This window comes from Delphinapterus leucas, chromosome 9 (assembly GCF_059928025.1).
Source record: "Delphinapterus leucas isolate spDelLeu-1000000601 "Yukka" chromosome 9, BTC_Dleu_Yukka2, whole genome shotgun sequence".
NCBI classification, from domain to species: Eukaryota; Metazoa; Chordata; class Mammalia; order Artiodactyla; family Monodontidae; genus Delphinapterus; species Delphinapterus leucas.
Genome location: NC_143137.1, coordinates 51,726,985 through 51,739,334, shown reverse-complemented (window position 1 = coordinate 51,739,334; position 12,350 = coordinate 51,726,985). Strand labels below are relative to the sequence as shown.

At 33.4% G+C, this 12,350-nt stretch overlaps 1 protein-coding gene across 1 annotated transcript in view; it reads left to right on the top strand.

The window, feature by feature from the left end:
- The window catches only part of STK31 (serine/threonine kinase 31), an 88,715-nt gene that overhangs the window by 5,617 nt on the left and 70,748 nt on the right, over window positions 1-12,350 (top strand). Inside the window, 3 exon segments of the mRNA XM_022585071.2 lie at window positions 3,058-3,156; window positions 6,678-6,752; window positions 8,220-8,378. Of these exon segments, the coding sequence (XP_022440779.2) occupies window positions 3,058-3,156; window positions 6,678-6,752; window positions 8,220-8,378 (333 nt within the window).

Genomic DNA, 12,350 nt, shown 5'->3' with positions numbered 1-12,350 from the left:
ATTTTAACATTTAATTAGGTTGGGATAGGCTGTAGATGAAGAGTAAATAGAGATTTAGAAACATGTGGAGGCAGGTCAAGTTGAAGGTTTGCTCACACATAGTCTCTGTTTTTCTACCACTATGGATTTCTGCCATTTAAGCCATTTACATGAAAACACTTCAGAAATTTTGGTAGGCCTAGTTTGATGAGTGGCAGTTGAAGGAATCTTAAGTGTTTGACCTTTGAAAAAAAAGAGCTTCCATTTATACTAGTCCATATACCTACAAAATCTAATTATGTAAAATACTTTGGTGTATTTTGAACTTTGAGAGCTCATTCCAGGAGTTTATTTACAAAGGCTGCTTCAAGTGTGTCTTGGGGTCAGTTTAAATTCACTTCCCATTTTTACTGTTTATCAGTACTTACATTCATCATGATGTCATTTGAACTGCTCTTTCAGAGTTTATTTTGTTACAGAGATAATCATGTTCTTTCTAGCCTTATTGAATATGTTATTGATATATATATTTTTTATTTTGTTTTTTTGAATTTTATTTAATTTACTTTTTTTTGTACAGTAGGTTCTTATTATCTATTTTATACATATTAGTGTATACATGTCAATCCCAATCTACCAGTTCATCCCACCACCCCCCGCCCCCCCTGCCCCCCGCTTTCCCCCCTTGGTGTCCATACGTTCTCTACATCTGTGTCTCTATTTCTGTCTTGCAAACTGGTTCATCTGTACCATTTTTCTAGATTCCACATATATGCGTTAATATACAATATTTTTCTCTTTCTGACTTCACGTTATTGATATATTTTTAAAGAACATATATATATATTTAACAGTTTACTTTGAAATAACTTTAGACTTACAGGAAAGTTGTAAAATTAATTTCTTTATACCCTTCACCTAGCTTTCCTTGTTGCTAACATTTTACATAACCGAGGTACAAGGGTCAAAGTCAGGAAATTAACATTGGTACAATGCTGTTAAATCTTAACTACAGCCCTTATTCAAATTCCACCAGTTCCCCGCTCCCGCCTCGCCTTTTTTTTTGTTTCTATTCCAGGATCTAATTCAGGATCCCACATTATATTTAGTTGTCATGTATCCTTAGTCTTGTCCAACCTTAGATAGTTCCTTTATTTATACTTATTTTTCATGATTTTGACATTCTTAATGAATTCTGGTCAGTTTTTATTTGTTTATGATTTCTCATAAATAGATTGGCAGTAATACTACAGAAGTGATGTGTACTGAAAGTATGTCATATTGGGGATTTATGATGTTGTTATATTTCACTATTGATGATGTTAACCTTGATCCACTTGGTTAAGGTGGTAACTGCTGGGTTTCTTAATTGTAAAGTTACTGTGTTTCCTTTTGTAAGTAATAAGTGTTTTAGAGGGAGATGCATTGAGACTATCTAATCTTGTTTCTCTTAAACTTTTTTTTTTTTTTTTTTTTTTTTTTTTTGCGGTATGCGGGCCTCTCACTGTTGTGGCCTCTCCCGTTGCGGAGCACGGGCTCCGGACGCGCAGGCTCAGCGGCCATAGCTCACGGGCCCAGCCGCTCCGCGGCATGTGGGATCTTCCAGGATCGGGGCACGAACCCGCATCCCTTGCATCGGCAGGTGGACTCTCAACCACTGCACCACCAGGGAAGCCCTCTCTTAAACTTTTTAAGTTTAAGAGAATTTTTTATTTATTGCTATGGCCTTTGCCTAATGATGGTTTTCTATTTTCCTCATTCCTTCTACATTTATTAATTGGAATTCCTCTTTAAGGAAGAGCTATTTCCTCTCCAGCATTTATGTATTTATTTATTCAATTATTTATATTAATATAAATCCATGGATTTAATATATTTATATTTAATATATTTATATTTAATATATTTATATTTAATATAATCCATGGATTATAATCCCATACTATCATTTATTTTGTTGTTTAAATTGTTCCAGCTTTGGCCAATAGGAGATTGTTTACATTAGCTACTGTATCCTTTAAAATGCACCCATTCTTTTTTTGAATATTACTTTACTTTCTGGCATCACCAGATGTTCCAGGATCATCTTTTATTTCCCTGTCCTAGCCCTGGATTCAACCACTCTCCAAAGAACTCTTGTTCCTTTTATTGGAGAATGGTGTTTAAAAATCAAGATCTGGGCACTAGGTGTGCTTATTGCTACTTGAGTGTCATTGCTTCTAGGCTCTCTCAGTGGACAGAGATAGGAACTATATATATATTTATAAATATACTATATAAATACAAATATATATATAACTAACACATACACATCTGTATCTCTGTGTGTCTCTTTCATATATGCATATATTGACACACAAACATGTATACACATGCACACATATATGTGTGTTTGTGTATATGTGTGTGTATGTATACACACACACACACACACACACACACACACACGAGTTCATACTGATACTTTCCAATTGTAATCTAACACTGCAGGTTCATTCTAGCCTTCTTTCCTTATTTGTAATTTCTCTCTCCCTGCTTTCATTATCTAGAACATATTTACTTATTTGTTCAGTCCTAGTATACACCTAAAGTAGTTTCAAAATTGTTAACCCATGCCCCTGTGAGAAATAAATTTACTAACTAGATTACAGTATTTATATACAGAGAACCTGTACATTTTGAAATTGTTTTTACATCTGTTTCCTTTACACAACAACAAATATGTGAGAAGATCCATGTCATTTGGCCAAAATATGGTATCTATTTTGAGCAATTAGAGCTAAAGTAAAACCCAGAGACAATTGTTTAAAGTTACCTCTTAATATGATATTAATAATATTTGGTATCTTAGTTTGAATTCCAAGTAATTTGAACTCATTGAGAAGTAAAAATTTTCTATAGCCTAGTTCCATTTCTTACAAAGAACTTTTTTGAATTATGAAAAAATGACATGAGAATTGATTTAATTTCTAATGCTCCGAAACCTTTTAAGTATTATGCATAGTAGAACCCTCATTTGCATAACACTGTCAAATAATATTTTACTGAATCTTATACTATATCTGTTCTTCCTTCTAGAGTATTAATAGAAATAAGGATATTATGAAGATTGGTTGTTCACTGTCTGAAGTCTGTCCCCATGCCAGTTCAGTTTTTGGGAAACTTGATCCAAAGAAGGTGAGCCATATTCTTGGGTATAATTATTCTATCTTTCTTATTAGCTTTCCTGTGTCTCAGATTTTATAGTTTTTGGAATTTTTAATATATTTGAAAGGAAGAGGCAAGTTTTTAGAATTTGTATAAACTACAGTCATAATAAGTTTACTTTTTCAAAAATACTTATGAACTATCTGCTAGGTACTGGGCACTGTGTTAGGCATTAAGTATACAGTGGTGAACAAAATAGAATCCTTGCCCTTGACACTGATTCATAAAAATTTGTAAGAGACATACTTATGGAGAACAGTTGGACAATATATATATGTACCTATATTTTTTAATTGACATATAACTTACAGTGAAGAGTGTATCTCTTAATCTCTTGATGAATTTTTCATATCTATGCATCTGTGTGATCACCACCCAGATCAAGATACAATTTTATCACCCTAGAAAATTCCCTTAGGCCCCTTCTCAGTCAATTCTTGGTCAGTAGTCCCCTAACAAAGGTAATCATTATTCTGACTTCTATCACCATAGGTTCATTTGCCTGTTCTTAAATTACACAATATGTACTCTTTTGTATATGTCTGCCTTGTTCAACGTAATTTCTGAGATTTATCCATATTATTGTGTGCATCTATGTTATTGTGTGTTTGTTCTTTTTCAAGCTATGCAGTATTTCACTGTATAAATATACCAAAATTTATCTGTTCTCCTTTGATGGGCCTTTGGAGTGTTTGTAGTTTTTGGCTACTGTGAATGAAACTGCTGTGAAATCCTTATACAAGCCTTCTAATGGATATTTTAACTTATTTCTTTTTTGTATATACCTAGGAGTAAAATTGCCAAGTCATAGGGTAGGCATGTTTCACTATAGTAGGTACTGGCCGATCAGTTTGGAAAAGTATTGAACCAGTTTGCATCCTTACCAGCAAAGTATGAGAGTTCAGTTCCTCAGTGTCCTCACCAACCCTTCTCATTGTCAGTCTTTCTAATTTTAGCCATTTTGGTGGGTGTGTATTGTTATTTTGTGATTTTAATTTCATTTTCCTGATGAGTACTAAGCTTAAGCATGCTTTTCAGGTTTTATTACCCATTTGGATATCCTGTTTTGTGAAGTCCCTATTTAGATCTTTTCCCAGTTTTCAAGGTTGTTTGTCTAGATTGATTTGTAGGAAGTTCTGTACAGTTGGCCCTCCATATCCATGGGTTCCACATCCATGGATTCATCCAATTGTGGATCAAAAACATTCCAAAAAATTTTTAGGAAGTGGAAGAGTATTGGGAAGGAAGTCTTACTCTTTACCTCTTTGGGTATACTTTGATTTTCTTTTAATAATGTGCCTTTATTTAGTTTTATTTAAAAATAATTTAAAACCCCAATGACATATATAAAAAGGTATAAAAAGAAATTTAGAAGGAAGAAAGGATTGTAGCTTGGAGCTGAGCATCAGAAAGGATAAGATAATGCAATTTGTAAAGATTTTAGGGTTTTTTTTAAACATCCTTGTAGTCTGTGACTGTGTTTAATAGTATTATGAGTAAAGACATATCCGTTTTTCCTCTGTTGAATGCAAAATAAATTACTTACTTTACAAAAAATTCAACCTATTGTCAGTAATAGACTTCTCATTATAAATGATTACTTAGCCACCTCTGATTATCTGTGAATGGATTATACTGTGTAAATTTTCTTTAGTGATTGAGTAGTTCTCTTCCTCTTACCATGTAGTCAGGACATGGGGTGTGAATTGTGGAGTCGTGAGAGAAGATTGGGACTAGGCACAGTGGGAATGACTATATAGTTCTGACTGTGCTCTCAAGACAAACCTGTTTGGGATAGATTTGTATTTATGATGGTGGTTGTGATTATTCACACTAACAGAGACAAGGACCTTAGATTGCTCAGTTTGGTTGGGTTCGAGCTCTATTTCTAGAGGTATCCCCACCCCTACCTAGACTGGGTTACAATGATACACCATTTCTGTCACTTGCCTTGTATTGAATTGTTAATTTTATTGGTATATATTACAAAATCGTAACTAACGGTAATGTGATCTTTTGCAAGGTTTGAAATTGGATAGGACGGTTGATGATCAGGTATTTCTGCTACTAAACCTGTTTGCTTGCTGAAAAATGAAGTAAGATGGCTAGGAGGGGGTACCATGCCACTTGTGCTCTCTCTTGCCCTTCAGTTGTTGAGTGTTAGCTGAGGGAACCAGAGTTAAGTTGTAATTGAACACACCTGTCCTTTGTAGCATTTGCTTTCTTAGCTATCCATTTGTGTGTCTAAGTTGATTTGTACTTTGTTGCTTTGAGGAGTTGAGGATTTTTACATTTCACCCTCTGTATTCCTTTTGCTTTAAAATCTGTGAATTTGTCCTAGTTCAGAGTGATAAATTAATTTTATACTCCATCACTTAAAGCCATGCTCCTCAACCTTTTTTTCATTATGCCCTTCTAAGGCATTTTTTTCCCTAATGGGTCTCCTCTCTGCAAGACATTTTAACACCACAGATACACTGGATATCTGTTTATGTTGTCAGGTAGGGTTGAACTTTGGAGGACTACAAACCACTGTAATATCTAAGATTCTCCTCCATGCTCCAAGAACCAGTTTTTACTCCCATGGGGATATTTCTCCCATTGAGAATGTATGATTTAAAGTGGTTATCAACCTGGGGTTACTTTGTATCTTCCACTCCCACCCCCGGGAGACATTTGGCAATGCGTGGAGACATTTTTGGTTGTCACAACTGGAGGGAGTGTTATTGGCATCTTGTACATAGAGGCCAGGGGGTGAAGCTGCTAAACATCCTACAACGCATATGACAGAAGACAGCCTCCGTCCCCCCACCAAGGAATTATCCTGTCTCTAATGTCAGTAGTGCTGAGGTTGAGACACTGACTTAAAGTATGTAAATTTTTCTCTTTGTTCTCTATTAAACTTAATTAAATTAAAATATAAATTTAAAATATATGAAGGTTCAGTATTAAGGATATTATCTAATGTAATTTATTTACTTATATTTACAATAACACTGAAGTCTTTCTGTATAAAGTAAAAAGTGTAAGAATCTTTCTTGTCTGGTTGGACATAGGGATCCTACCATGGTTGAGAATTAGACTTAAGTGGCATGTACTTGGCATGTTTGTGTTTTAAGAACAATTAATTGTACCAATTATGTCTTCAGACATCAAAACAGCATGACTTTAAGTCTTTGATGCTTGGGCCTTTCTTTGAGTTTTCTGTTTTTATGTCTTTCGTCTTCTCTCTCCTGTTTTTTGGAGAGGCAGAAAAACATAATGAACTCTGAAGTCAGTTGCCTGAATTTGAATCCTGGTTCTGCTGCTTACTAGTTTATGACTTTGGGCATATAATGGTGAAAACAAAGTACCTGCCTCATAGGGTTGTTATCTATACATGCTTACTTATGTATAGCAAGTCCTTAATAAATGCTAATTATTATTCTGATCTACTTAGCATTAAATTCATTAAAATGCCAAATAATTTTACTTTCTTTTTCTCTTTGTAGATTTATGGAGGATTATTTTCTGAAGATAAATGTTGGTACAGATGCAAAGTACTGAAAATAATCAGTGATGAAAAGGCAGGAACAAGTGTTCAATTTTTTTGCTCTGAGGAATATTTATTTTGGTTCCAAAATGTGATGCTTATTTAGTCCTTCATTGCTATTCACAGTAGTAATAAAATATGGTTGAATGAACTTATAAACTGATTAAAACATAAATTTTTCCCCGTAGAGAACACAAAAGAAATGAATTGCTTAAAAAAATACAAGTCAGATTCAGGAATATTCTTCTGATTTTAAGTTGTTGTATAATCACCCCAGATTATCCAAGTATAGATTACATAATTTGTGATTATTTTGGGTGACCAATTGGTTCTTTGTACCTCAGTTCTTAATAATTATGTTTGATTCTTGCTGAGTAACTTAAAAGTTCATTCTATTAAGATTGAGTAGGAAGAGAATATTTGATTGATCCTGAAGTTATGGTTATCTTTTACTTAGTTGATGTGCATATTGTTAATAATGAAGATTGGCTTGCCACTTTCTCACGCCTTGGTTAAATGTGATGAATTTTCTTTGCATTTAGCTATTTTGTTTTTTACGTTGTGAAATTGTGGGAGATTTTTAAGGGAATTTGTGGAGATAGGATTCTGAATAGCTGTTTGGTGGCAATTGCACATTGCAGGCTCTGCAAAAGCATCTCTGTAGGGTTTCTTTTACTGTTTTTTTCTGTGTCTACTTTCCTGGACTTAAAATATTTTATAATACATATGTTTTGTAAATATTGTTCTTGGTGTAATAAGAAGGTAAGGTGAAACACCTTGAGTAATGTTCCAAATATCTTTAAAAAATCTCGTGATTTATTACTGTCATGGGTAGTGGTTTATCTTAGTGAAATAGACCTTTTCTCCACAGTTTGACAACTGGAGATGATATTTTGTGTTTGCTTTTGGTTTGGCTTTAACTTTTTTAAATTAAAGGATGAGATGGCTTTTGACCTTGTAATAAACTATTTTTCTTTTTTACCTTTTATACAGATATAGAGCTGGAGGTAAGGGTGAATTTGATTCATTTCCAAGATCTAACAGTTGGAGTAGGCTTAAGTTTATCAAAGAAAGTTTCATAACTTTGCCTTTATTTTCAGATTTTATTGTTTCCAACTTGAATTTAAGAAGGTTGATTGATTTTGAAGGTTGATTGATTTTAACATTTGAGATAGGAGAGAGTCATAAGTTTCATAGATTTATGTTTTATTTAAATACTATTGTTTAAAAAAAATCAAAATGAGAAATGGTACTGTTGGAAATAGTAGTTTGGTACTGGTTGAACTAATACCAAATATAGAAATCCTTGGGATCTCATGGACTATGGATTTTCTATATTTTGAGGATATTGCTGGAGCTTTCATTTCTGAATGCATTTTGTCAGTTTCAGGTAAAATGCTATCATGATTTACAGGTAGTTAACAGAAAGCAGCAAATGGGTAGTTTCTTTGGAGATATTTAATCTAAGTTCTGTGTTAGCATTTCTCTCATTTTTTTCCAGTGTCTGGTGAGATATATTGACTATGGAAATAGTGAAATTCTAAGTCGATCTGATATAGCTGAGATTCCTTTGGATCTGCAGTTTTCTAGTGTTGCCAAAAAGTATAGACTTTGGGGACTACAGATTCCTTCTGGCCAAGAAGTTACCCAGTTTGATCAGGCAAGTCAAAGATTGTAAATATTTTTGCTAATGGAAGTAAAACTATGTGCTGGAAACGCAGTATAAGCGTGCTAAAAATCCATTAATTTTCTTTGATGTAAAAGCTTGTATAAATTAATGAAAAATATGAAATTATAGAATAATTCACAGACAGTTATTTATTTGTGCTCATCTTTGCTAGGTAAACATTCTTGATCAGATAAGACTGATATATGTGTGTGTGTGTGTGTGTGTGTGTATGTATGTATATGTGCACACATATAATAAATGTAAGTAGTTTCTTCTGATGTGAAAGCTTCAAAGGATAGTCTCTTTTATGATGGAGAGAATGATGAATCTAATTATTTTGTTTTTTGCTTTTGCGAAAGTATTTATTAAATAAAAGTGCTCTTTAATCTAGCTCTGGCGTTAAATATCATAAATTTGAAATTAGTGGAGTTGTAAATTAATTAGATTGTATCTTTTTGGCAGAGGCTCATACTGTTCGATATAGTAATTGGCAGTGATGTTCTGCTAATCTAGACTACTGTTTGTATTCGTTTCCATTACATTTTGGGTTAGCGACCTAATTCTGGAAGACCTCTAATAATTTCAGCGGTAGTCTTAACAAGAATCCTACCTCCTTTTAAATCTGTACAACAGTGATGTTCTTTTGGTAGCTGATACTGCCATTGAGGGAATATCACATTGCAAAGTAATCAGATTTGTATTGTATATTTAGCAGCTCAAATGACTTATTTGGAAATAATTTAATCAGTACTAGAAGGAACAGTAAAATTTTTTTTTTTTTTTTTTTGCGGCACGCGGGCCTCTCACTGTTGTGGCCTCTCCCGTTGCGGAGCACAGGCTCCGGACGCGCAGGCTCAGCGGCCATGGCTCACGGGCCCAGCCGCTCCGCGGCATGTGGGATTTTCCCGGACCGGGGCACAAACCCGTGTTCCCTGCATCGGCAGGCGGACTCTCAACCACTGCACCACCAGGGAAGCCCAGGAACAGTAAAATTTGAAAACCTTCTCTTTTTGTTGTTTTTAGAATCTTTTAGGCCGTTGGGTGTAGTTTTGTCTGCACTATAGTTACTTATAAGAAATGTTTCTGTACTTTAGACTCTCATAAATAGAGTAAAGCATAGATATTATTGTAAAATTACACCCTAAATTTTTGGTTTAAAATCTAAAATTTATTACTTTTTTTTAAATATAAATGTTTGACCAAGGTAGAGGCTTGTTTTGAATTTCTTGCATGCCTAGAACCTTGGAATCTTAAATTTACAGACCTTAGAATTCATCTGCTCTCATCTTATTGTTTTGCAAATAAAGAAATTGGGTCTACAACAATTAAATAAGTTATTTAAAGTCATAAAGCTAATTAGGGCTGAGCTAGGGCTAGAACTCAAGTCCATTGCTCTTCTCGTAGTAAGATGATATAAAATTTATGTAGATTGAAACAAACATGAATCAAAGAAAATGTCATTTTCAAAATTTATTTTTGGAACTGAAGAAATAAACTTCAGTATTGAGAATGTTTTATGTGCTTCATAGATTCTTAATAGATGGTATTATTTGTATTTGCATGCTTACATTCAATAAAAAGACTGTTCATTGGAGTTGAACTAATTAGTAAACTGAATGTTTTCTGGAAAGAAATGGTTATTCTTGAGTGCCTCTGCTTAGAAAGTCCATGTTTAGCCATTAGTTCTCAGCTGAAGGTTCAAGTGTAATTTCTTATAAGAAGTCTTTGCTGATACCCACCATTCATTCTCCTGCAGCTGTTTTAGTTCAATGTATAGGCATGTAGAGGCATTTTCCTCCCCCCACAAGATGGTGAGCTTGGTAGAGACAAGACTGTCTTGGTAGAGACAAGTATTTTATTCATTTTTTATGCCTAATCTCCCTGCTTCTGCCTGTTAGGTGTTAGATGAGCATCCAGTTTATCTAGCATTTGAATGGATGAATGGATAAGTAGGGATTCAGTTAAAATAAAAAAAATTTTTTAAAAAGATACTTCCAGAGGGTGTCCTGGGCACTGAAATACTTTCAACACATTTTAAACCAACACTTTCACACCTATGCTGAAGCACAGTTGAAACTGTAACTCAAAATGGTGGTAAAAATTGCTGAAGATCAAAGAAGATTAAATTATGTCCTAAATGCCTTTCTTACTTTGAAAATTTTTATGTAGAATCATGCAATGAGAGGTAGAGATTGGAATATGGGTTTAACAGTTTAAAGGTCTTTTAACCTGTTTTCTAATATATCCAGACAAGGTTGGGTAGACTAAGAAAGCAAGTGATGCTTTCCTATTTCTGAATAAAGCTTTTTGTTAGAATTTAGGAGAACTCAGATTTTATTCCAAATTCAGGGTTCTACCTGTAATTATATATGATTCAGGGAGAATCTGATTGAACAGTTTTGTACTAATTGTGATTAATGACCATAACTAAAAAGAATTTGACTTCAGAGAAAAGTCTGAAAATCAGGTTTATGTGTAAAAATTTCTAAATAAACAGTATACCTTTAGAACATTCAGCTTTAGGTAATTGGAACTTTTGTAAAAAGTAGATTTATTTCCACTTAAATTCATATGTTGCCCGAGGACAGAGTTTCTTGAAGTGTTAAGTATTAAGAATTTCACATATTGCAGCAATAATTTTCAGACACTGTCACTTCCATTAAGATTGGTTAGGGGTGGAAGTTATACTTGAATTTTAGATAGACTTTCAATATTGAGGGTTGAAATTAAGGTTTTTTTAATGAAAGAGGTTAACTAAAAACTATATTCTGATTGATCAAAATCTTAGATATATTTCAGTGAATTATATTTTGAGTTTGTTAGCTTTGCCTGCTTGATCTCATTTTTTGGTGATACATTCTGGACCGTCTTTGCTTTCTATATTGGTGTTCTTGGTGAATTCAAGTATCTCAATATGTGTGTATTTAAAATTTTTATGATTTGAAAAATTTATTAAACCTGTGTTTTTGGTAACTTAGAATACTTTGTCATTTTGGTTTGCGGATTAAAAAAATTCTTTTTTCTTTTTGGTAGTGATGGTTGGTGATCCTTGAGCCTATGTAGTTTGAATCTCCTGTACCCTTTCAGATGCATCCTTTTAGGCTCAGGAGTTCTTAACCTGGGCTTAAAATATATCATGGTAAAATAATTTTCTTTGTAGTTCTCCTTATGTTTATGTTATACATTTAAAAACATTTTTCCAAGAAGGATTCCAAAGGGTTCACCAGATCGATAAAGGAGCCCATGGCATGGAAAAAGTTAAGAACTCCTACATAGATCTCCCTTCTACCTGCTATACTACCATATAGTTAAAAAGGAAATAGTTACTCCCTATCAATATTATTTAGTTTCTTGTACCTTGAAAATTTTTTTTCTTTTTTTTTTTTTTTGATGTGACTAGCTTGTATTTTCTGGTTTTTAATTTGTTCTTATGGTCGTGTTGCCTGGATTATTATTGGTATGATTACCTATTCGGTTTTATTTGCATAAGCTTTATTGTTTGTCATATTTACCTAGTGAGAATATAGCTAAAAATAAAGCTTCTCCCTAAGAGAGTTATGGCCCATAAGATTAATTACATCAGGGATTCCAAGGAAGATATGAAACAAGATATTTTTGTCTCAAATTTATACTTTATATATTCTGAGAAATGATTCATTTCCTCTATAGGATGAAAGTTAGGTAAGGAATTTAGAGAAATTTGGGAAGAGAGGAATAATTATCAAATTAGATCATATCAAAGTAATTTTAGGAGTTCAGATTTCTGGAGATGTAAGCAAGTTCTTATTAAAATTAAATCTCAAGATATCTTCAATTCTAAATATGTTTTAGGTATGTCTTTGCTCAGTGCTGTGGATCAATAATCTATAACTAAATGTTATCAAGTACCTAATTACTCACATGTCTTCTCATATGCCAGTTATACAGGTATTGCTCCCTCAGACAAAATTCTATTTAAGAGAG